The following is a 26012-nucleotide window of genomic DNA, read 5'->3' on the forward strand; positions in this document are numbered from 1 at the left end:
AACAAAATGCATTGGTGTCAGTGGGAGTAAAAAATGCCTTAAAATTAATGGTCAGAGGGAAAAAATATGCCCCTAAATTAATAATCAGTAGAAGTAAAAAATGTCCCTGTGACCCTGGTATTAATGAATGTCTGGTCAGTAGGAGTAATAAATGTCCCAGCATCCATGGGTATTAGAAGTAATAAATGTTCTTGCATGAATAGTCAGTGTGAATGGAAAATTCCCCTGTATTGGTGGTCAGTGGGAGTAAAGAAATGTCCCTCCATTAGCGGGAGTAAAAAATGTCTCTGTATAAGCAGGAGTACAAAATGCCACTATGTCAATTGTCAGTGGAAGTAAAAAATGCCCCTACATCGGTGGGCGAGTAGGAGTAATGAATGCCCCCGGTCAGTGGCCAGTTGGAGTATAAAATGTCTTAGTATCAGTGGTCAATGAGAATTTAAAAATGCCTAAAAGAATCCATGGCTAAGATGATGGTAGTGTGGAACACATAGATGACAGTATGCTGAACCTGTCATCGACTGCACGGAAGGAGGTAAGTGTGTGGCATTATCTGCCAGCGAGTTATAAATGCTTGCAGATAATAGCAAAAGCTCACCCCCACCAATGAGTTTACTTCCACTTTAATCCTTAAATGTAATAAATGGCTTTGCTATTCAATTAATGGCCTGCAAAGCAAGGGGCTGGGGCAAAGTTTATCTTTACTGGGAAAATACTGAAGAGAATGCTCAGTTAAATAAAAGGCAACCAGTCACGTTATTATCCTGTAGAGCACATGTGTCAAACACGAGGCCCGGGGGCCGAATCTGGCCCGCCAAGCTATTTCATGTGGCCTTTGGACCTCTCCCGCAGCTGCAGCACCCCCCTTATCTCTGCCCCTCACCTTGTATCAGCAGTTGGCAGCAGAGAGGACATAACGCCTCCACCAGATCCTGTGCTTCTCTGTATTGCTGTGGAGAGGCTCTTCTCTCAGCAGACTCTGGGAGCTGCCTCCAGACCCTACATTTACTGCTTCCCAGATCTGCCCCCAGCTTCTTCCTGGAAGCAGCACAAGGTAAGGGGGACACACTATGATATAGGGGAGGGTGGGGGGACTCTTGACTTCTGATGATGGGGGGCCTCCTGGCATCTGATGTAAGGGGGGTGGGGTGCTCTGGACATCTAGTCTTACAGATACAACCGGCCCTTTCAGGGCAACCATAATGCCGATGCAGCTCATGGTGAAATTGAGTTTGACACCCCTGCTGCAGAGCATGCAGGGTCTAATGCACTGCATTCACCTAAACCATTTTCACACCACATACTGTCCAGTCATAGCCACATGAATTCCAAAGTCCGTTCATGGTGGTTCTAGGGCCACTGATTGAAAAGCTGATCACATTTACATACACGAAACCCAAACATTACAGCTTCTTACCAGGCAAAGTGGGAAGTAAAGACGGATTCGATTTTAATGAAGTAACGCAGCAGACTAGGAGTTAGTAAGACCTGCATGGCTTTCTTTTAAGCATTGGGTGGATAAAGCACCTACCACTTATGTGCTCGGTGTTTTGGATTTGGACTGCCTGCCTTTGGAAAGCTTCCCTATAATATATTGTCCTAGATCCGTGTGTGCAAACAGCTCAATAAACATAAACAAATGCCAAGAGCAGGGCTTTTTTTCAGTGGGAAAGCAGTCCTGGCACCTTCAGCACTGAATGTATTTTATGGCAAGGAGTGCTAGAATGTGCTTGAGAGTCTATTGATGCTGCCTGATGGGGGATCTTTTGTTGATGGTGGGAATCTATTTTTTGTGTGGTGATCTATTGTTGCTGGAGTGGGTGGATGTTGCTGGGGGTTCAGTTGTTGCTGGGAGGAATCTACTATTGAGGGAAAGGTCTATTGTGGCTGGTTGATGGAGGGTCTATTGATGCTGGCTGTTGAGAGAACTGTTGTTGCTGCTGAGGGGCTATTGTTGCTGGGTGGTATTTTGTTGTGGGGGGTCTATTGTTGCTGGGAGGTTCTGTTGTTGTGTTGGGGGTCTATTGTTGCTGGGGTGGGGGTCTATAAAATCCCATACAAATTATAAATGATACTTGATTATGTATTCTCTAGGCGGTAGAGGGAGGTGGGTAAGGAATGGAACCAAGGAATGGTTTTCAGAGTTAGGGGGCAGAGACAAAGGGTGACTCAGAAGGGAGGATTTCCTGCACCTATTCTCTGGGGGAAAAAGGCCCTGGCCAAGAATATAGTCTTTAATAGGTAGTTCACTTTAAACAGTGTACAGTTTAAAGGATCTCTGGAACCTTTTCAGTTTGCCTTGGTGGTCAGTGGCATAATTCAGACACCAATTGTTTTAGTATCAGCCAACACATTCAATTTTAAGTGATTTCCTGACCTATACTTTCCTGCTATCCATTAGTTATCATTAACGTCAGTGACAAATGAGCACATTTATCCTATTAATGCGAAAGCGAGATATTATCTTTCCATGATAAATGTCTTTGTATAGTGCCGAGACCATTTGGTATTCGTTCCTCGTACCAGTACCTCCCATAGGTTTAGTGTCAACATTTACACCACTATGACAAGAAAAACAAAATAATAAGAATGGGAAAGGATGTATCAGACACTTATACTTAAGGAGAGAAGGTGATTTTTCTTTAAAGTAAAAGTAAAGGCAAAACTTTTTTTTTTTTTTTTTCATTTTCAATAGAATAACAGAGGGTTAACACCAGAAAGGATAAAAATCAATCGAAAATCTGAATTTTTTTAAATTTAAATCAGATTTTTTTTTATTTGTATCAAATTTATTTTAATAAAATGCTTTTGGACAAAAAATCTATCTAAAGATAGTTTTCTTTTGAAGATACATTAATAATTTAGTTTATTCAGCATGAAATTGAGCTTAGTTATATAGCATGAGACTGTATATTCTGCAATATTTTAATTTTTTGTAGAGTAGGGGGCTTTTTGGTGTCTCAAGCCAAAATTTGGGACTTTGTGGGCAATTAATAAATTAAATTCAAGAAGTGGAATAATTTGGATTTATTCCATTATATATACATAACATACATATCAATGATGTGATCATTGGTGTTTGGGTATAGGCCCAATGTGATAAGATTGAAAGAAGAAAGATTCTAGTGAATCTGTGACATGTGTGGTAAATTGTGACATAAATCGGAATATAATCTCTGTGTTTCCTGTAGAATTCCCAGGAAAAGGTGGTTCACAGAGTTCTTCCGTATTCTGACGCGTTTCGGCTGTTTATAGCCTTTTTCAAAGAATTTTTGTCACCCAGCTGTAATGTATAAACAATAACATTTCCGTTATTGCAGATATACATATAATTAGAGTTTCAAAAATAAGTAAAAGAAAAATAGGGTATTTGTACATACATAGTTTTACTTTGTTTCAGCAAAAAAACTTTCTCTGTATCCTCAACAACTGCAACAAGGAACCGTGGTGTACCTTGGTCTGGAAAGATATATATTATATATGTGGGTTTAGGTTATATTTGGTCTTCACACCGTATAATTGCATTTGTTCATTTACTCACAAATTTGGTATATACGTCCATATAAGGGTAACCCAATGGCTTGCAGCACTATCATAGGTAGTTCATTCTGAAAGGATTATATATATATTTGATTAGGATGCTTCTTGCATCCAATTTTATAACATAACTTGTATCAATCATGTAGGATAGCTTGTAAGGGTTTTAATGCCCATTGTGACTTACTTTTGCCAAGTAAAGGACAGGGGAAGGTGTTTTTCAGCGCCACAGGCAGGATGCAGCTCTTTTCATATATACCTTTCTAGAAGAGTAATATGGATGGTTTCAGTGCTTATACATTACAGCTGGGTGACAAAAATTCTTTGAAAAAGGCTATAAACAGCCGAAACGCGTCAGAATACAGATGAACTCTGTGAACCACCTTCTCCTGGGAATTCTACAGGAAACACAGAGATTATATTCCGATTTATGTCACAATTTACCACACATGTCACAGATTCACTAGAATCTTTCTTCTTTCAATCTTATCACATTGGGCCTATACCCAAACACCAATGATCACATCATTGATATGTATGTTATGTATATATAATGGAATAAATCCAAATTATTTTACTTCTTGAATTTAATTTATTAATTGCCCACAAAGTCCCAAATTTTGGCTTGAGACACCAAAAAGCCCCCTACTCTTCAGATACAAGGGACGGAGGCAAAAACCTACTCCTACTACCCCAAGATCAAAAACCCCCACCCCCTATTTTAATTTTTTGTAAACTCATTCAATGAATCCAAACTCTGCAAGCTAAGATAACATGCACTGCATTGATGCATTCACACATTTTTACAGTAACAATGAGATAGAAACAAAGTTCAGGAATATTCCTTTATCCCATCGTTTTACAAATCTATGTGCACTACAAACTGTATGATTGAATTGGCTCTGATGTCGCTGTTTGAGTAACCTGACAGCTTTTTATTCTAAATAGGAAACCTTCATTTTGTTTGCAAATATTTACGATTCTAACTACCAGCAAGAATAAGTCCTTACATTTATAGAGCACCTGTCATTTCAGATCCATCATGGCAGCGCCTGTTAGTGGCCCTCCACTCACCTGCTGCCGCCACGTTCCTCAGATTGTTGTGTCACTGCCGCATCACCATCTGTCCCAATAAAGTTAATGGGACTGTCAGTGAGTCAACAGCGGGTCAAGAGGAGGAGCCGCTACGTGACATAGATGACAGTTGCTCTTTAAAAATTATGATTTAAATTGAGTTGATTTGAATCAAGCCTTTTTACCTGTGATTTAAATCATGATTAAAATGTATTTGATTTAAATCAAATCCACCCTGGTTAACACCCATGACAGTTTTTTTTTTGCCATCTGTCTGTGGTCTATATGGGGGATATCCCTTTACTTTCTCTCCTTTACCCAAAAGAGAAAAGAGTTGCTCCAGAGCTTAGTAAATGAGCGAAGGCTTCGCTTTGTAAAGAATAACCCCAAAGTTAGAGAAAATCCCTTTAAAGTTAGGAAATTCCCAGGTGTCACCAGAACTAGTGACTCTATTGGAAAATTTCCCCTCTATTACTGTTCGAGTGACAACCCAAATTTTGGGATTTTTTTTTTTACTTTCAATTTCCAGGATAACAGTAAACAGGACAAAAAGGGTGAATCTCCTTAAGCGGGGCACAGAGAGCAATTAAAACTGACATATGTTCTAATCCTTCTCCACTCTCAACAAAACGAAAGAAAAGTTTTGCCTTATGTTACACTTTAATTTGTTTTTCATACATTACAACAGTATGGTCAGATTGACATTTAGGGCCTATTCAATCCATGCAGTTTAATAGGCGCATGACTGCATGTACAGAGGTACAAGACGCAAAGTAGAACATGGAGGTCGTTTTACGATCCAGGTAGGAAGAGGAGAAGAGAAAAGCAGTCTGGGGTTAGGGTTGATAGGTTGGGAGGAAAGTAGAGCTGGTGAGGTAGGGCAGAAGGGGTAGAAAGAAAAGTGTTTCTGGGGGAGCAGGCTAGTTATGAGCAATAGTGGGGGTATAATAATAGCCATGTTAAAGTTCAAGAAGGAACAGGTCAAAGTTTCCAGGCAAAAAATATGGGAAATGTGGTTCTCTATTTTTCTTTATTTAGACTTGGTGCCCTGATGCTTTAAAATTACATTTATTTTGAGCATTATCTAACAGAGTTTAGTTTTAATCAAACTCCGATATGTGGTGGGCCCCAGACAACCATGCTTTAGCAACGGCTTGTTTCACTGCCATCAGGATATCGGTCTTAAGAGCAAGTTGGTGCTTTGAAATGCCTTCTGGTTTCTAACCTGGGTTTTTTGGGAATTAGTGGTGCATTGACCATAACCCCAAGCTACTGAACAAGTCCACCCTACTGTGCTGTGCAAAAGTTTTAGGCAGGTGTGGAGAAATGCTGTAAAGTGAGAATGATTTCAAAAATATATATTTTGTTTATTTTTATCAAGTTACAAAATGCAAACAAAGCAAAACGGAAGAACATTTTAAGACCACATTCACACTGCAGCGGCACGACTTCTGCACGACTTCGGGGGCGACCTGTGAAGTCCCGTGCACCGCGACTTCGGCAGCACTTGCACGGACTTCATATAATGAATGTCTATGCAAGTCGCTCCGAGGTCGCCCCGAAGTAGCACAGGACCCTTTTTCTAAGTCGGAGCGACTTGTGTAGCTCCTTTTAGAACGGGTCCTGTAGCACTGCATGGACCGCGAGGGACCGCGACTTGTCAGGCTGACCAAGTCGCCTGACAAATCGCGGTAGTGTGAATGGAGCCTAAATCAAATCAATATTTGGCGTGACTACCCTTTGGCTTCAGCATCAATTCTTACACTTGCAAAAAGTGAGGGATTTTGTAGGATTAGAGTCAGGTGTATATTTAATCAATTATACCAAGCATGTGCTAATGATCATCAATTTCATATGTAGGTTGAAACACAGTCATTAACTGAAACAGAAACAGTTGTGTAGGAGGCTTAAAACTGGGTGAGGAGGCCTAAAATTGGGTGAGGAACAGCCATTTTCTGCTACTAAGGTGAGGTTGTGGAAGAAAGTTTAATGTCACAGGTCATACACCATGGCAAGACTGAGCATAGCAACAAGACACAAAGTAGTTATACTGCATCAGCAAGGTCTCTCCCAGGCAAATATTTCAAAACAGACTGGGGTTTCAAGATGTGCTGTTCAAGAGCTTTTAATGAAGCACGAAGAAACCAGCAATGTTGAGGACCGTAAACACAGTGGTCAGCCAAGGAAACTTAATGCAGCAGATGAAAGACTCATCATACTTACTTTGATATGAGACATGATACATGAATCATGATACTTTGACATGGGAAGATGTCCAGGAGTGCCATCAGCACAGAACTGGAAACCAGTGGGAACTAGGTACACCCGTCTACTGTCCGGAGAAGTCTGGCCAGGAGTGGTATTCATGGAAGAATTGCGGCCAAAAAGCCATACCTCCAATGTAGAAACAAGGCTAAGCGACTCAACTATGTATGAAAACATAGGAACTGGGGTGCAGAAAAATGGCAGCTCTGGACTAAGGATTCAAAATTTGAATATTTGGCTGTAGGAGGAGGCAGTTTGTTCGCCAAAGGGATGGAGAGCGGTACCATAATAAATGTCTTCAGGCAACAGTGAAGCAACAGTGTGGGATTGACTAGTTACTTGTATGAGACATTAGCCCAGAAAGCGTGTTTTTTATGTCATACAAAAAGCTGAGCGATGCCAACCGGTCTGAGCAATGCTCCTTTTGTATGCAATGGTTAGAATTAGCATGTAATATTAATAATATTATAACGTAAAACAAATTGGGTTGCCAATCCGGATCTTATCCAAATATATTTCACAGGTCATATCATAACTATGATAATCTATCTGATAAATCAAAAAATATTTAGAGGAAAATCTTGTGACTGTTAACTTTCCATATTGATGGTTATGGAACTTACACAGAAAAAAAAACGGAAATACCGAATGCACATAAAGATACTATGAGTGTAAAAACCAGGTAACAAACTGAAAATTACCACAAGAATTTCCTCACAGCCCGCAGCCAGGGCCACTCATGGGGGGGGGGGGGGGGAACCACCAATCCTCCTGTAGGGGGCCCGGGCAAAGAGGGGGGCCCAACAGCATGGGGAATCAGTGCGGTTGGGCAGAGGGGCAATTACAGAAGGAAGCCCTGTGCGGCTCTCTGCAGCAGCTGAAAGACAGTTTTTCCCCTCTTGCCAGCTTTCAGCTGCTGCCTGGAGAGACACAGACACAGGGCATCATTCTTATAATTGCTTCTTCGACACCGATCCCCCTACCTGTTCTGCCTGCTTCTGTTCCCCTCCCTGCACAACGCTGCAGGCTTCCCTGTCCAGTATAAATAGCAAATTGCAATTTATTTATTTATTTTTATGTAAAAAAAAAAAAAAAATTAAGGGCTAATTCACACAAGTTCTCTATTATGCTTGTGTCCGCTAATAAGGATTTTAGTGTATTTTTAGTGAAAATATTGTCTTGATATATTACAGGGGGTAGGCTGTACGGGGCCCCTGAAAGTAAATTTCTCACAATCCCAGGCAATTCAAACTAAGCACATGTTGAAAATAAAAATATATATTAGTACGAGCAAATGCATTTAAAAAGTAATCAGTAGATCCAGTAATATTTGCGGCAGAAATAATAAGAAAATCGTGACTTTTCCATAAACAAAAAAACTTGACTTCACCCCATCTCACTATCTAAGGCTCCACATTAGTCTACTAAAGCTGAATTCCAGTTATGGATTTTTTGCATAGCGAAATGGGTTCAGCTTGGACCAATGTATACATATAGTATACCTGGCTGATCTCTGTGCAAGCAGAGAATAATTGTAGTAGCCACTGCTACTACAGTGATGCACACTGTCTCCTGCATCCTGTGCTGAGCTGCTCCTCTGCTGCATATTGAACATAGGGAGTCGCTCACCCTGGGTGGACATCATTCAGAGACTGCTTTGCATTTTTCTAAATTAATTCAAGGCATTCTATGATTGGATAAGGTAGGGATCATGACCTCACTGCACCACCTCTCAGTTCTCTCTCTGTTCAGTCAGAAAACACCTTGCATTTATTGGGAAAAATGCAAGGTGTTTTTTGGATGGTGCCCTTGCCAAGCAAGCAACCCTGTGTTCTCTATGTAGCAGGGCAGCTACTCAGCAGGGGAAGCAGAAGACCCCAAAGATTACTGTAGTAGTAGTGGGTACCAGGGGCGTAACTACAGGGGTTGCAGGGGTTGCAATCGCTACCGGGCCCCATGCTCCAGGGGGCCCGGTAGCAAACCAGTGGGTGAACTTCTAGGATCTCAAAGGTCACACTTGCGACCGGGCCCTGGCATTTCACCACTGTGGGGAGGCCCCAAGATTGCAGGAAGGGGGCCCACTGCAGAACTTGTGAAAGGATCCTGATGCGGGACCATAATAAAAGGCCATGCAATGAGATTAAAGAGCCCCAGGATTAGTGGGAAGAGCCCCGGGCTTGAAGGGAAGGGCCCCGGCCAGGGGTCTGGGGGGCCCTTCATGGTTTCTTGCATCGGGGCCCTGAAGGTTCTAGTTACGCCTCTGGTGGGTACTATAGGGATTCTCCACTTTCACAGGGATAGGCCAGGTATTGAATATGTGTACTTATATTGGTCCAGGCTAGACCAATGTAACTATGCAATAAAATCCATATCTGGAATTCAGCTTTAAGTTGACTGCCTACCTTTACCACCTACAGAGAGACTCGAGGCAGTAGGGGTTGTGAGCAAACCTGACTTACATGTAAAGTCAATATTTGCAGACAAATTCATCTTTCTTTGTCAGGGTTTCTCAACCAGGTTTCCCTGGAACCCTAGGGTTCCTCCTGAGGTTGTTGGTGGGTTCCTTGAGCAATAAGCAATTTCTAAGTGCAAATAAAGTGAGGAAATGCCATACATAGATATACAAAATCACAATTCATATAAATATAAATAGTGCACAGAAATATTGTTCCTTAAAATTCGCACAAGATAAATTATATATAAAAAAACTATTTGTTTTTTAAATATAATTTATTGTTTTTTTATATATTTATTTATCTTGTGCAATTTTAAGGAACAATATTTTTAAGCACTATTTATATTCTTATGAATTGTGATTTTTGTATATCTATGTATGGCACTTCCTCACTTTACTTGCACTTACGAATGTCGCACATTTAACATTCATCTATTTTTAAGTGGCACTGCACTTTTCTTTACTATTGATCTTAGATGTGCAGTGGAAGCATTTATAGTGCTAGCAGCCGCTTGATTTCACCTGACACTCAATATTCAATTTTTGCACTTTAATTAGCACTAGCACATTATTTTTACTCTTTTTATTTTAAATTATTTGTGATTTCACGGCACAATAATTTCAGTTTATATATCCATTGTGTTGCACTGATTTTACTCTCGTAGCTAATGGGCAATTTCTGTCTCAGATAAGTTTCCAATGACACCATTACTCCTTTTAGCTATCTGTAAGGGGGTAATTCTTCATATTCTTCATATGATGACAAGAGTAAGGAGTATTCTTCAATAATAATAATAATAATATTCTTCCTGTCACACTAATAGTATCATGAGTTGTAGATTTTTAATTGTTAGCAGGGGTTCCCCGAGACCAGAAATGTATTTAAAGGGTTCCTCTGTGTTGAAAAGGTTGTGTTTGGATTGCTCGGATCATTTTTACGTGTTTTTTTTTTTTTTACTGATGGCAGTTAATGGATAATTGCAAAATCCTTGCAACATGACTTAAAATTCAGAGTCGGAAAAAAAATGTACTATTTATTTCTTTGTATTAAATCTCTCCATAAGTCTGAAAAAAAGACAAACAAGTCTCAAAACACGAAGGCTGGCGGTACTAATTCTGCTCTTTAATAGCAATTACATTTCTAGGAAAGTATTTCTGATTAGAGCATTGACTAGTTAATAAGATTCATTTCAGCACAGTTTGTCCCTATTCATTTCCAACTGAACTGAGTGTAATAGGAAAATAACATAATTCCAGACTTGTCATAGTGCATGTTATTGGAAAGATGAGGAAGCAAATCACAAACCGCCTGCATTATCTTGCTTGAGGCAAGCTGTTCACTTAAAGGAAAGCAAAAATCAATGAGCTCTTTTGTTGATTCACTATATCTAAAGACAAAGAAGAGATATTTTATTCTTTAGAAAACATAGGTAGCTAAGAATGAATAAGTGTAAGTCCTGCTTTGGGGGAGCTATAAAATGCATAAAAGGTATTTCCAGGTTGAAGAAGATTTTAAACTCTTAAATTATGTCCACTTTGATCAACCAGGCAGGCATCAGGAAGACAGCGCAAAAATAGGAAACTCTACAGAAGCTTACCTTTCAGCTGTGAGGCTCAGTTATCATTGCTGTAACAGAAAGTCATACGACGTTGCCTAAAGCCCCGTACACACGCATCTATTATTGGCCGGGAATTTTCGGCCAACGTCAGATCGGCCGATTTTCGGCTTGTTAGTATGATGCTTCCGACAACCGACTCCGAATTTTCGGCCGAAAAAAATCTGGTGTGCAGGCTATAAAATTTTTGTTGGCCGTCAACACAACGGCCGATTTTCCGTCAGTCAGTACAGATTTCGGCAGACAAAAATCTGATGAGCAAGACTGGGCATGCTCAGAGAAGAAAAAACACACGGAAAGTAAACCAGCACATGACATCACTTCTGAAGTAGATTTTTGGGTGCCGAGAAAATTCGTGTGCAGTCTAGGCACATTTCAACCAACAAAACAACACTCTGGACAAAAGTCGGACGATCGGTCGGCCGATAATCGTTGCATGTGTACGAGGCATTACAGCTTCCTTTCCGACTTGATCTGACTTGGATGCTATTTAGAAGCCTGTACAAGGGCTGAAGTCGCACCAAAGTAGTGCAGGAACCTTTTCTAAAGTCGGAGCAACTTGTGTAGCATAAGTTGACAGTTCTCATAGGAAAACATTGAATATGACATGTCATGTGACCAGTGTTAATTTCGTCGACTAAAACCGACTAAAACGTTTTCGTCGACTAACACAATTCAGATGACTAAAATACGACTAAAACTAAAATGGCATTTTAGTCTTAAGACTAAAATACGACTAAAACTAAAATGGCATTTTAGTCAAAAGACTATAACTAAAACTAAATCGAAATTTGCTGCCAAAAATTAACACTGGTGCATGCTCAAAGCATAAATAATAACATATTAGATTTTTCACTCCAGGACCAGCAGTAGTATATAATGAGTTTGGAAATTGTAGAGAAATGCTTAAATAATGCATTACAAATTACAATTGAACTACACCCATTCGATTATAGATGACTAAAATGAGTTTTAGTCGACTAAAATGTAGGGCGTTTTAGTCGACTAAAATATACTGGAGTTTTAGTCGACTAAATACGACTAAAACTAAAACACTTGCAGAAGACTAAAATGGGACTAAAACTAAAATGCCATTTTAGTCCTAAGACTTAGGCCCCTTTCACACATACGGTCCGTTCAGTTCATCAGTTCAGTCACGTCAAATGTATCAGTTTTTCATCCGTTTTTTCATCTGTTTTTCATCTGTTTTTCATCAGTTTTTCGTCAGTTGTCATCCGTTTTTCGTCAGTTGTTATCCGTTTTTCATCCGTTTTTCGTCAGTTGTTATCCGTTTTTCATCCGTTTTTCATCAGTTGTTATCCGTTTTTCATCCGTTGTCGTCCGTTTTTCATCCTTTGTCATCCGTTGTCATCAGTTGACATCCGTTTTTCATCCGTTGTCATCCGTTTTTCGTCCGATCCGTTTTTTTGACGGATGAAAAATAGGGCATTCATCCGTTCAAAAAAACGGACATTGACGGAAGTGGATGAAAACGGATGTTAACTGATGATCATCAGTTGTCATCCGTTTTTACATAGAGATGCATTGATGTCCGTTTTTCATCCGTCAACGGATGGATGAAAAACGGACAAACGGACAGCATGTGTGAAAGGGGCCTAAGACTAAAACTAAATTGAAATTTGCTGCCAAAATTAACACTGCATGTGACTTGGGATCTCGCAAGTCAATCCCATGTTGCAGAAGGGTGAACCGAGCCTAAGGGCTCTTTCACATTTGCTTTCAATTGTAAAGCAGCATAAACGCCTGTTAACGTACCTATATCGTTAATGAGCATTTCGGATATATTGTACAGACGGCCATGCTGAATCAGGAAACACTTCTCAAAAGCCCTTAGTGTTGTTGTTTTTTTTAGGTTTTTTTTTTAACAAGGCTAAAATGGGAAATAACCCCTTTTGACGCTTTGCACTATAAACTCCATAGGCGTGTTTACAGTGCGTTTAAGGTGCGGATGTGTTGTCCTTCAATAGAAGTGAATGGAGGCAGTTGCAAAGCGTCAACGCCTGCCAAACTCTGCAGGCAGCATCATTTTTGCCTTGCTGCAACATGAACGCTGCAGCGTGAAAACCTCCATCGGCTCTCTATTGTATAGGCATTCGAGAAACGCTAAGAACGAGATCCAACCGCCTATTTTCAAAGCCAGGATAAAAGCCCTAAAAGGCGGATCCTTTAGCCTTATGTTTCTAGGTTATGTGACATGAATGTGGCTTTTTAGATCACGTGACCTGCAGTAGCTTTACATTGTAGGCACACAATAAATATACTATCTTAAAGCAAAAAATAAAAAAAAAAGTAAAAAACAAGGATAGTATAATATTTAATAATAGTAAGTTTTTTAATATGACAACTAGTTTGCTCCAATGCATTCACAGGACAGGAAAGGGTGTTGCTTAAAGCAGTATTAAACCGCATAAAAAAAAATAAAAAATAGGCAACGGGCAGCATACATGACAAACTTACCTAAAAAGGAAGCCCACCAGCCGTGCGCTGTCACCACTAAAGGCGCCAGTCTTTCCTCAGGGTTTGCGGGCGTTATGAATGGCCGAGCCGGCAATGGGCACAGGAGTCACCGTTTATGGCACGGCTCTGAAAAAACGGCATGGGCATGCCGTTCCTTCAGTGCACATGTGTCGGTGACATCACTGGCTGCATGTAAGGTAAATATCTCCTAAAGGGTGCACGTTTAGGAGATATTTACAGTACCTATAGGTAAGCCTTAGTATAGGCTTACCAATGGGTAAAGCTCATACAAGGGAGTTTACTCCTACTTTAAATGTTTAATGCATGTTTGTGATTTTACTTATCATAGATAAATTGAGTATGCAGATAAGAAGTTTTGACTGTACTGCATAAGTCAGTGACCTAAACTATTAAAGAACTATGGCCAAAACTATTTTGGTCATACTTCTCCTATGGATCACAGAAGTGCAGTTCGTTCTGCACCCCTGTGATCTGTTTTCAGGTGACAGCGGGCCAAAGCCTGCTGTCGCAGGATGTCACAGAGCCAGTTCAGTCTCCGAAAAGATGCCAACCATATGGTCGGTATCTGTCCAGAAGCCTGGATTGGTACCTGTCTCAGCCTCTCAGCCAGCCGCTGAGAGCCTGAGCCAGCCAGGCCATCCTTCCCACTTCACAGCCCAGCACTCTAGTGAGCGCTGGTGGGGAAAGCCACTGACTGACAGTTACAGCTCTCTGCTCAGAGTGTTTGATTGCTCAGTTTTTACTACAGAGCCGGTGGGGGACAAATGCAGCATCAGATCGATGCTGCATCCAACTAGGCGAGTATAATCGTTAGTTCCTTCTAGGCTTTCTATTCTATCATCCTGTTAAAAACTGGGAACCTCTTGGCACTCATCAACTGGATTCATTAGCTGTAGAAATCTATATTGTTTAGACTGGCTGCTTTGTAACCTAAATAGTATTGTTAGAAAGAGGTCAGCAATGGAAGCTTTCATAGTTCTCCCAAAACCATTTTCCTTTAAAGCAGAATTCCAGCCCAAAATGAGATAAAAATCGGCAACCAACTAAAAGAAAATAAAAGAAGCAGCTTTTGCTGCAATATTATACTTCAGTCCAGAGCTGCCTCCCCACTCCTGTGCTACTTCTTTTATGTGATTTGATGGCCTGCATCATTCAACCCCCTCTCTTAAAGCCCAGGCTTACTGGACAGAAATATGAAAAGGAACGCAATGATGAGGTCATCTCTTTATCACTCTGCCTTCTCAGCCTATCAACATGCTACTTATCAGCACACAACCCAATTGGATTATTTTGATGTTTATTCCTCCCACATTCAGAGCCCTCTTCTTTGTCAAATTCAGGTACTTACAATGTTTTCACTCTTTCACTCCAGAAAATACATTAAAAGCGGAGTTCCACCCCGAAAATGGAAGCTCCGCTTATCTGCTTCCTCCTCCATATTTGGCACCATTTGGGGGGGGGGGGGAGCAGATACCTGTCAAAAACAGGTACCTGCTCCCACTTCCATGTAAGGGCGCCGTGGCGACCTAGATTATTTGCAACCCCTCCTCCTTCCCCCCGCTGCCTTCTGGGAGACTAACACATGTACCAGAAGACAGCAGGGCCATTCAGAAAGTGCAGCACGACTCGAGCATGTGCAAGAGGAAACAGACTGTGAAGCCGCAAATTCACTTGGTAAGGATGCGGGCGCCTGCACCCAGGGCCGATTGGACAGGTTGGCTTCGGATGCCAACATTGCGGGCTCCCTGGACAGGTAAGTGTCCTTATATTAAAAGTCAGCAGCTACAATATATTTTTTTTATTACAGGCTGGAACTCCTCTTTAATGATTACAGAGCTGCTCTAACTTGTGTTTAATATTTGCCTAGAGTTCAGCTTTAAAGCTGGCCATACACAAAGAGAATTTCGGCTGTTTGCAGACTGAACGTTTATTCGTCGGTCGAAAGCGAATTGGCCACTAACTGACAGAATAAACTAATCATGATCCTTTCTATGATTGTTCGATAACAAAAAAAACATATATAAATAATACAAGACAGAATATTCTTTACGTTCTGATTATAACATACACGTACACACTTGTAGTTGAAACGGTAAAAGATTTCCCTTTAGATCCATCTACATTAGCCGAGCCCACGGTTTAAATCTTCTGTAAAGTTGGGTCCACTAACAGTACGAATATTGAATGATCTTTCCGATAAAGACCAGTTTCGGCCGAAATTCTGTACGTGTATGGCTAGTATAAATCTTAGCTGATGCAATCGCTCCAAGGTTGTGTGAGACCTCAAGCTGTATTCAATTGATACCTACATTATATCTCTATTATCCACTTGCCAACCAGCCGCCTATATACAGTGGCAGGTTCCCGGGAATCGCCGTACCTGGAGAGATCCCGGGGCGGGGGGCGTGAGCCCATTTGCCAGCAGGGAAGCCGATCCATAGGGCCGCCGGGCACCTGCGATCACTCCCTGTGAAGAGAGAATGACGGTCTGCTGTTGTGAAGAGAGAACGGAAGCAGACTGTTGTTCTCTCAGCAATCAATGCAGAGCTCCTGTGTTCCTTCCATTTAGGATCAATCTCTGTATTGATTTTACAAGCCCATCCCCCCACAGTTAGAAAACACCCCTTAGGCTCACACTTAACCCTTTGATCGCCCCTGGGTTAACCCCTTCCCTGCCAGTGTCATTATTATAGTAAAAGTACACATTTTTAGCACTGATTACTGTAGCAATGTCACTCGTCCCCCCCAAAAGTGTCAAAAATGTCAGTTAGGGGTCTGATCTGTCCGCCGCAATGTCGCAGTCCCTCTAAAAATCGCTGATCGCCACCATTACTAGTAAAATAAATAAATAAATAAAAATGACAAATCTTCCCCCTAGTTTGTAGACGCGATAACTTTTGCGCAAACAAAATACGCTTATTTGGATTTTTTTCCAAAAATATGTAGCAGAAATCGGCCTAAAATTATGAAAAAAATTTGATTTCTAAATTTTCTTTTGGGAATGTTATATAGCAGAAAGTGAAAAATATTGTTTTTTTTTTTTTCCAGAATTTTTGCCCTTTTTTGTTTATAAATAAAAATCTCAGTGGTGATCAAATACCACCAAATGAAAGCTCTATTTGTGGGGGAAAAAAAGGACATTTAATTTATTTGGGTACAGCGTCGCACAACTACGCAATTGTCCGTTAAAGTAACACAATGCCGAATTGCAAAAAGAAATGGCCTGGTCATTAAAGGGGAAAATCTTCAGGTCCAGAAGTGGTTAAACAAATGGGCACTTTTTAGGGCACCTATTTATTTACACATGCAGATGGCAGAGAAACACTTAAGAGTATTGATAAATGCAATAAATCTATCACACATGTCGTAGAACACCAGAACACATATTGCAGACAGAATGTGATATCCAGCTACCAGCTAGATCTCCATCTTAGTGGATAACCCATTCCGGCTGAATGCTCTTTACAGCAGTGACAGATTGATGTCAAATCTTCAAAGTACTATGCTCATCTTTGTTATGTAATCCAAAGCAACAAAGGCATTAGGAAGAGCTGTATTACACTTCAAACAGAATAGCTGAGAAATTACTGGGAAAAACCAGACATACCCTAGAAGAAATAAACTGTTACTAATCAAAGAACGTCATCAACTTCAATTTACAATAAAGACATGTCAGATATTGAGATCAGACAGTTATTTCAGATGTCAATTTGATACAAAAAGCCCTAATAGGATCTAGCCACCTCACAATCAATATATTGCAACAGATCAGAAAAAAAGCCAGAGTAACTAGAACATTTTCAAAAACGTAAAGTGATTGTAAACGATCACCTTGTAAAAAACCCATTCAGTTTAAATTAGAAATGATAGGCAAAAACATTTGTGTATAGATATAAAAATAAAAAAAAACAAAAAAAAACATTATAAATACATTTTTCCCCTTTATTTTTTTATAAGTGATCACATTCCCTCTGTTCTCAGCTGCATAAGAGCTGGGGGAGGAGAAGCAGCAGCACACTGAGCTTGTCAGTGAATGACTGTGCAGCCGGGGCGTGCTAGGACAAGTCTGATCATTGGTGTAGAGCACACTGAGTTCCCAGCATAGCTAGAGATCTGACCACGCTTTACTCTCCTGCTTAGTGTGATCAGTTTTTAATAGGAAAGCAGGAAGCAGGAACACCAGGGATTTCACATAAAGGAAGCAATACAAAGAGAACAGGATACTTTCTCATACAAGTACATGGTACAGCTGGCATATATCAGGAATATGAAGTGTTGGGGTAACAAATGCGTTAACTTTACAAAGAAATAGTTTGCAATATAAGCAGCCTTTACATTTCCAATGTTTCCAGAAATTGCTGCCAAATAGCAGCTCATCAGTGCCTAATCCGAGAACAACAACTCTGTTCCAGTCTGTCCTTCCAAAACCAGTTTTTCCCCAGTGGGCACCATAATTGAGCCGTTTGTGCAGCACATAGGTGATGCTAAGCTGTCAATCACAGCCCATATGTCACTGACACCTTGGCACATCCTATGACAGCCACATCACATACAGTATCTGCTGGGCAGTAGGCAAATGCCAATGGCCATAAAAAACAGTTTGAGATGACGAGGGCTTGGCTACTGGCAAAAAGAAAACTGCATGGTTTAGCTTTGGTCACACATTAGGTTGTGTGAAACAGTTGATTAACCACTTCTGGACTGGAAGATTTTTCCCCTTAGAGACGAGGCCATTTTTTCGATTTGGCACTGCGTTACTTTAACTGACAATTGTGCAGTCCTGCAACACTGTACCTAAATAAAACTGATGTCTTTTTTTCCCACAAATAGGGCTTTCTTTTGGTGGTATTTGATCACCTGTGCGATTTTTATTTTTGTGCTATAAACAAAAAAGAGCGACAATTTTAAAAATATAAAAAACAATATTTTTTACTTTCTGCTATATAACATTCCCCAAAAAAACTATTTTAAAATCGAATGTTTTCATCATTTATGCCAATTTGTATTCGGCCACATATTTTTGGTAAAAAAAAAAAAAAAAAAAAATCGCAATAAGCCTATTTTGATTGATTTGCGCAAAATGTATCGCGTCTACAAACTAGGGGAAAGATTTATGTCAATTTTATTTATTTATTTTTTTACTTGCGGCAATCAGCGATGTTTAGCGGGACTGCGACATTGCGAGGGACAGATCAGACCTCTAACTGACATTTTTGATACTTTTGGGGGGACCAATGACATTACTGCAGTAATCAGTGCTAAAAATATGCACTGTTACTGTAATAATGACACTGGCAAGGAAGGGGTCAACCCAGGGGCAATCAAAGGGTTAAGTGTGAGCCTAGGGGGTATTTTCTAACTGTGGGGGGGAGGGGGTGGGCTTGTGAAATCAATACAGAGAATACACGGGCAGCCGTTCCTTCAGAGCACATGCACCAGTGACGTAACTGGCTGCAAGGTCAGTAAATAAATGGTGCATGATTAGGAGATATTAAGGCTTACCTATAGGTAGTGTAAATATAGGCTTACCTATAGGTAAAACCTAAAGATGGAAGTTTACTTCCTCTTTAAGAATAACTCTTACGTAGCTACATCTCCCTACTCTTGCCAAACTCAGGAGAGCTGTAGGACTATGGAACCAACCTTAAACTGTAGGTCTTAAAAGAATTGATCTGAACGGAAATACTACAGGGTTGATTTACTAAATCTGGAGATAGCAAAATCTGGTGCAACTGTACATGATAGCCTCAGCTTCTACCTTCAGCTTGTTAAGTAGGGCCCCTTTCACACGAGCGGACTGATCAAGTCCAACTGTCTGTTTTTCAGGCAGACCCCTATTGTTCTCTATGGGGAGTTGGATGTAAACGGACATGTGTCTGTGTACACCCGCCTGAATCCGATCCGATCCAATCCAATCTGGTCCCCCAAAAGCAGACGGTTGGGGATCGTTCCCCATCTGTCTAGCGGATCGGATCAGATGACAGTCAGATTAAAATGGACAGGTGGTCTGTTTCCAGCTGACCACCCCATAGAGAACAGCAGGCTGTGTCCATGTCCTCTCTTCATAGCGGAGTGGACACGGACCTGTCATCTGCCTACTCCGTGAGGATCAACCTGAGCAGGTGGATCCGCTTCACAGAGTCCGCCCCATGTGAAAGGGGGCTTTTCAACAGTTTATATCCGAAATACCTATTTAAAAACTTTTATTGGAAGACTCAATTGAATTGAGCAAAGCTATTATACCTGGAAAAAAAAAATGAGGTTATTAAACACCTCCCCCTTCACAAATCCCTTGGACCTTATTGCCTGCCTTATATTTAACATTCTCTCCTCATCCTACCCTCATTACTTAGACCTTTTTGCTTCAGTTATGATCAGTTATAATGCTTGCACTGATACATAACTGTACTTCGTAAATCAGGCAGGGATCCCACTCTGGCTACCAACAACCAATCTAGTGCCCTAATTATTTCTGACTATTACATTTTTACAAAGCTATTAACGAACAGATTTGAATGCATTCTCCCAAGCCTCGTAAATTCCCAACTAGGATTTGTATACACACGCGAGAAGCCAGAGAAAACACCAGGAGAACTAAAGCTCGATTAGATTTAGGTAATAAATGTAATAACCAGACTTTAATCCTAAATCTAGATGCACAAAAGCCCTTCGTCAGGCTGAGCTGGATTTTACAGGCCCTTTCCTCTCAGCATTACATTTTCTTTAGTCCAAAGCTGGTCGTAGTTGGATCGAAATTCAGCCGGTTCAGCAGAGACCAGCCAACTAATATAAGTGGACTACTATAAGTGGGGAGTCCCACTGTCAGAATACATTGGGCTCCATTCACAGAACCAGATAGCATGTGGTATTCAGGTGTTTTCCCAAATACCGCATGCAATCCTAAAAAAGTCAATTCACTATTGTTATATTGCGGTATGTACCGCATAAAGCAAAAACGCTCGGTAAATACCGCATAAAACAGGAGTGGAAGTCAACTCACAAAAAGAAAAGAAAATCCCAGCATGCGATCATTAACCAGTTCCCGACCACCCGCCGCCTTTTTACTGCGGCAGGGTGGCTCGAGCAGGCAAAACGATGTAGATCTATGTTGTTCGCCTGAGAGGAACTGGGGGGCGAGCACGCACCGCCCCCGGTGCGCTCCTGCCCCCGATCATCAGTGGGGAAGCTGGCGTGTGTGTCAGGCGGCTCCGATTGCCGCCTGCACCTTTGATCGTTTCCCGCTGAGAGATAAAGATGGTCAGCTGTTGTAAACACAGCTGACTGTCCTTCTCCCTGGGATGATCGCAGAGCCCCTGTGATCCTGCTATATAGGATCACATGTCTCTGTGGTCATCTCAGAAGCCACGCCCCCCCCACAAGTAGAATCACTCCCCTAGGGTCACATTTAACCCCTTGATCACCTATACTGTTAACCCCCTCCCTGCCAGTGTCATTATTACAATAACAGTGCATATTTTTAGCATTGATTACTGTAGTAATGTCACTGGTACCCCCAAAAGTGTCAAGATTGCTGCCATTACTAGTAAAAAAAAAAAAAAAAAAACCAATAAAAATGACATAAATCTTTCCCATAGTTAATAGACGCCATAACTTTTGCGCTAACCAATCAAAATACGCTTATAGCGATTTTTTTTTACCAAAAATATGTAGCAGAAAAAACAAATTGGCCTAAAATGTTAAAACATTTTTGATTTTTAATTTTTTTTTTTGGATAATGTTTTATAGCAGGTGATCAAATACCACCAAAAGAAAGCTCTGTTTGTGGGGCAAAAAAGGACGTAAATTTCGTTTGGGTACAGTGTCGCACGACCGCGCAATTGTCCGTTAAAGTAACGCAGTGCCGAATCTCAAAATAGGGCCTGGTCATTAAGGGGGCAAATCCTTTCGGTCCAGGACTGGTTAAGGAGATTGTAAAGTCAGAAGGTTTCTAATGCATGAAGATAAAAAGCCTTCTGTGTGCAGCAGCCCCCTAATACTTACCTGAGCCCATCTCGATCCAGCGATGTTGCAGGAGCATCTCTAATGCCTGAGACTCTACCACATCATTGGCTGAGATGGCAGCACGGCACCATTAGCTCCTGCTTCAATCAAATTCAGTGAACCAATGAAGAGAGAGGGGGCGGAGCCAGGACACGGCTCTGTGTCTGAATGGACACAGGGAGCTGCGGCTTGGCTCGGGTGCCCCCATAGCAAGCTGCCAGGAGAGAGGGGCCAGAAGAGCAGAAGAGGGACCCGAGAAGAGGAAGATCTAGGCTGCTCTGTGCAAAACCACTGCACAGAACAGGTAAGTAGAACAACATGTTTGTTATTTTTAACAAAAAAACTTTACAATCACTTAAAGGAACTGGCAGCCGGTGGCATCCTTAACAACCAGTAAACAACACAGTTGTTAAGGAGCAGGCGGCCGCCACGTCCTTAAATACCGATGAGTCATCAGCTGTCAGTTTCTCGCTGACAGCTGAATGTAAAAAGAAAAAAAGCCAGCAATTAAAAATTAAGAAAATAATCCATACCAGGCCCTTCACCGGGAGAACACAGTGATTACTGCTAGTGGCTATAATAGATCCAACAGGCTGGTTTTACCCAAGTCAATCAATCGATCAAGTTAGGTACATTCAGCATGCCCATGCAGGGTTTGATTCTCAGCCAGTCTCTGCTGAGCTGGCTGAGATTCGAAGCATCTATGGCTGGCTTTACCCTAAACTACTTACACAGTTCACTACCTAATCTAAAAGGCTATATAGAGCAATATTGGAGATGGAGGCATTCTCATTAAATATTCCAGAAGCTCAAATTAGATCAACTCACACCTATAAATACACATGGTGCCTTCACACTCTGGAAATGAGACTCCCTCTTACCCATCTATCTAAGCTGCTAAATTCATAATTTTCTGAAATGATAAAGGTTTGGAAGAAGTAGACCAAACACGAGTCCAAATTTTTTGGATATATTGCCAGTGTAGCTATGACAGCTTTACCCAAAATTTTGAATTTATTTGAGATCCTGCCAAAACCAATTCCCATGTCAATCCTCAAAAATCTGCAGAAAGAGATCAATAAATTCATCTAGGGCTACAAATTGCATAGAATTGCTAGCTCAGTCACACAAACCAGAAAATTATATAATGGTCTTGGGAGTTCTAGATCTGATCAAATGTTATCATGCTACATGTCGTCCACTTTTCAGGCACATAACAAATGGAAATAAAACAACTATTGTCCTTGTCTACTCATCTCTGCTGCTATATATGAACACCTGAAGACCATAAAAACATATACACCCCCCCCCCCCCCAGATCTATCTGGAACTATTGTTGTGAACACTACAAACTCTCTTCTCCATTATCTCCCCTAACCAACATTCCTTTCAACCCATCTTTTCCAGAAAGTGCCACCGCTAACTAGTGAGGGAGCAGGACAGGCAATGGTTCATCCAGACCCAAAGCATGCTGTAAAAATAGGAAGAGATAGCCCGGCCGCCACACACATCAAAAAGCAGCCTCAGCTCGATGTATCCATGCCATGCCCCCAACGTGTTTCACCTTGCTCACAGGGCTTAATCATGGGGGCGGGTGAAACATGTTGGGGGCATGGCTTGGATTTCTACATCAGAGATAAACAAGAAAAAGTCATTTTATTCAAACTTTAAAATCAGACGTAATATCTTGACCTATGTCCCAGACTTGCTTCTAAACCTACACCTTTTAAAAAGGTGTGCTGTTAGGGTCCTTCCCAACATACTTATACTCATAGTTTTGTTTGTGTTTACATTTGTTTCTAACACTACAATGTGACAGCTTAGGTCAGTGATGGCGAACCTTGGCACCCCAGATGTTTTGGAACTACATTTCCCATGATGCTCAACTGCAAAGCACATGAGCATCATGGGAAATATAGTTCCAAAACATCTAGGGTGCCAAGGTTCGCCATCACTGGCTTAGGTTCTCAAAGACCCATAACGTATAGGTATGTACACATGTGGCCCCTGAAACATTTGCCAATGATATTCTGGACTACTTCAAACAAAACTTTGGATACACTCAAAGTTTGGTTATTTTGGAGTGACCCAGAAGCTAACATAGCTTTTTAATTCAGTTTCAACTTTACTGAGATCTTCACCACTTGTCTATTACAAGGACACCCATCTTCAAATGATTTTACTATTTAAAGACTTTTTTGGTAAGTCTTGTATACATTGTGAATTTTAAACTTCTTTATCAAGCTTTATAAGAAAAAGCAAAATCAGCTAGCAGAGACAAAATTCCAGAATGGTGAGAATCAAATTTCCAGCATGTGTTGTATTTCACATTTCCTCTCAAAGACCCGTCAGCGATATCAAACAGCACGCAGACCTAGGAAATGTATAAAACTATAACATACCCATCCTCCCTGCTCCTGGATCCAGTTCTGCAGATGTCTGTTCAGGTAGTCAGTCATCCATCCAACAATGGAGTCTACCAGAGGAGACATCTCTCGGTTGACACTTTCCACGCACATAACTCCTCCAAATTCGAAGAAAGCCACAATACGGCCCCAGTTTATCCCATCATGAAAGAGCTCCTCCACCACAGCAGCAAAGCGAAGACGAACTGTGGATGGGGTAAGATGGAGAAGCCCTGATATATGTCTGAAGTCCTGCTGGTACATACCGGAGAACTCGTCTCCTGCACGCCTCAGTGTCTGAAATAATTCTGGGGGAAGGGGTTGTAAGGGGACATAGTCCTCATTATTATCATCTAGCGGTTGGTTGGCATCTTGGGGGGCATTCCAGTCCCTCTGGGAAACATCTACTTCTGCTTGGGGCAAAGGAACAGAGGAAGCAGCAGATGTGGTACTTCTGTGAGCAGCAGGTGCATTGTCTAGTACTGGAGCATCATCATCTGAAGAGGAAGCAGCAGGCAAATTTGAAGCAGGTGGATGTCCAGTTGGACCTCCCGGGGTAGCAGACACCTCTTCATCGTTAAAAGAATTATTGTTAGCAGCAGCAGAAGCTTGTGAGAGTTCAGCAGTTAAGTGTCGCCCTTCTTCCCACTCATAGCCCCTCTGCGACAGCTTATAATGGATGTATTTTACCACTATCTCCCGATGATCGTACCCTCCTCTCCTGGGATGAGCCATTTTTTTTTTTTTTTTTAATTTCCAAGAACGGCTGGCAAGAAATGAACGATCCAAAAAAACAAACAAACAAAATTGTGATAGAAAAATAAAATAAGGTCGCACCTCAAAGCAAGGTCCACAACTGTTACACTTTAGTTGCGTGAGTGGTATCACTCTGATGCCTTTTCATTCTTTATCCTCTGCATCCCCCTCCTCTTCCTTCCAGTGGAGTTCTGTAAATTTACAGTAATTTCCCCCGTAAAAGGTGTTTTCATTATCATCAATCAAGGGACATTCCCTTCTTCACACTGAAATACAAAATACATTCGTTTAACAACCAACTGGCTTTTCCTCGTGTGTCATGCCCAACTTTAATGCAAATACAAGTTGCAGAATGAAGAAAAAAAAAAAACACGACTTACTAATTAACTGCAGTAATGCAGTAAAAGCGAATAGTGTGTGCGCAGGGAAGAAAATCCCATAAATATACCATGTCTCAGCCTAGATGGTGTGTATACGGTATTCAACTAGCTATTTGTGCAATCGCTAACATAACGATCAATTATGTAATATACTCACTCGCTTCCCCAAATACGGTTCTGCTGTTGGACTTCCCTGATCATCTGAATCCATGAAAGAACTTCCACAAATTCGGAGGTTAGATGAGCTGAAATCTTCAGGGGCCCCCGGATGCATCAGTAAAAAAAGTGACCAAATGTCACATGAGCATCCTTGGGAAAAACAAATGCTTCTGGGGCCACCCAGGTGACCCTGCGCGCGAAGGAAGGACCCAAATGCAATTTTTTTTTTTTTTCCTCCTCCGATCCAAGCTCTTGCAGCAGTGTGCTCACTCCCACTAATTCAATGCCTTTGCAAAAGCCATACACATATGCTGCACAGCCAGGGAAAAAAAAGATAATAATACAATAAAAAATAAAAACAACAAAAATCCCTTTCAATGAATCCAGCACAGGCTGCAGCAAGAGCTGTGCAGTAATCTGGCATTCAGCAAGCGCAGGGAATGTTTAGCTCTGTGTGTAATTCAGTTTCTTTTTATTATGCTTCCTTCCTTCATCTTGCCTCCCTTACAGTACAGTGTGGAGGCGGGACACAGCTTACTATTCTATCCTGTGTGTATGCGTACAGCATACTCTGTGTATGTGTGTCTGCCTGCTGGGCGGACTAAATTGATTTCCTTCTCTTTCAAGTGCAATGCGCATGGCAGTAGAGCTCCCTCTGATGGTGGAAAGTCCAAACTGCACTTTACCTTTCAGCAGACAAATACTACATGCAATTTGTTGGAGGTTCATTCAGATAAAACTGACAGTAGTAGCTGCAAACTATAAATGACGACCAAGGGCACAAAATACAATAACATACAAATCTTTGCATTTGCACATATTAGCCACTTGCCGACCAGGCTTTTTCTTGTATTTTTTGTTTAAA

The 26012-nt window shown here is 41.1% G+C and overlaps 1 protein-coding gene across 3 annotated transcripts in view; it reads right to left on the minus strand.

The window, feature by feature from the left end:
• The window catches only part of BCL2 (BCL2 apoptosis regulator), a 276434-nt gene extending 250754 nt beyond the window's left edge, over positions 1-25680 (minus strand). For all 3 annotated transcript variants that reach the window (XR_014225295.1, XM_082258295.1, XM_082258296.1), the window contains exons 1-2: positions 25146-25680; positions 23850-24874 (exon numbers count right to left, since the gene is read on the minus strand). Coding sequence is in view for 2 of the 3 variants with exons in the window: in XM_082258295.1 (XP_082114421.1) it covers positions 23850-24587 (738 nt within the window). In the remaining variant the exon portion in view is untranslated. The remainder of the gene's footprint in view (positions 1-23849; positions 24875-25145) is intronic.
• Between the last annotated feature and the right edge of the window lie 332 nt (positions 25681-26012).

This window comes from Pelophylax lessonae (genome assembly GCF_965119305.1).
Source record: "Pelophylax lessonae genome assembly, chromosome: 5".
Lineage (NCBI taxonomy): Eukaryota > Metazoa > Chordata > Amphibia > Anura > Ranidae > Pelophylax > Pelophylax lessonae.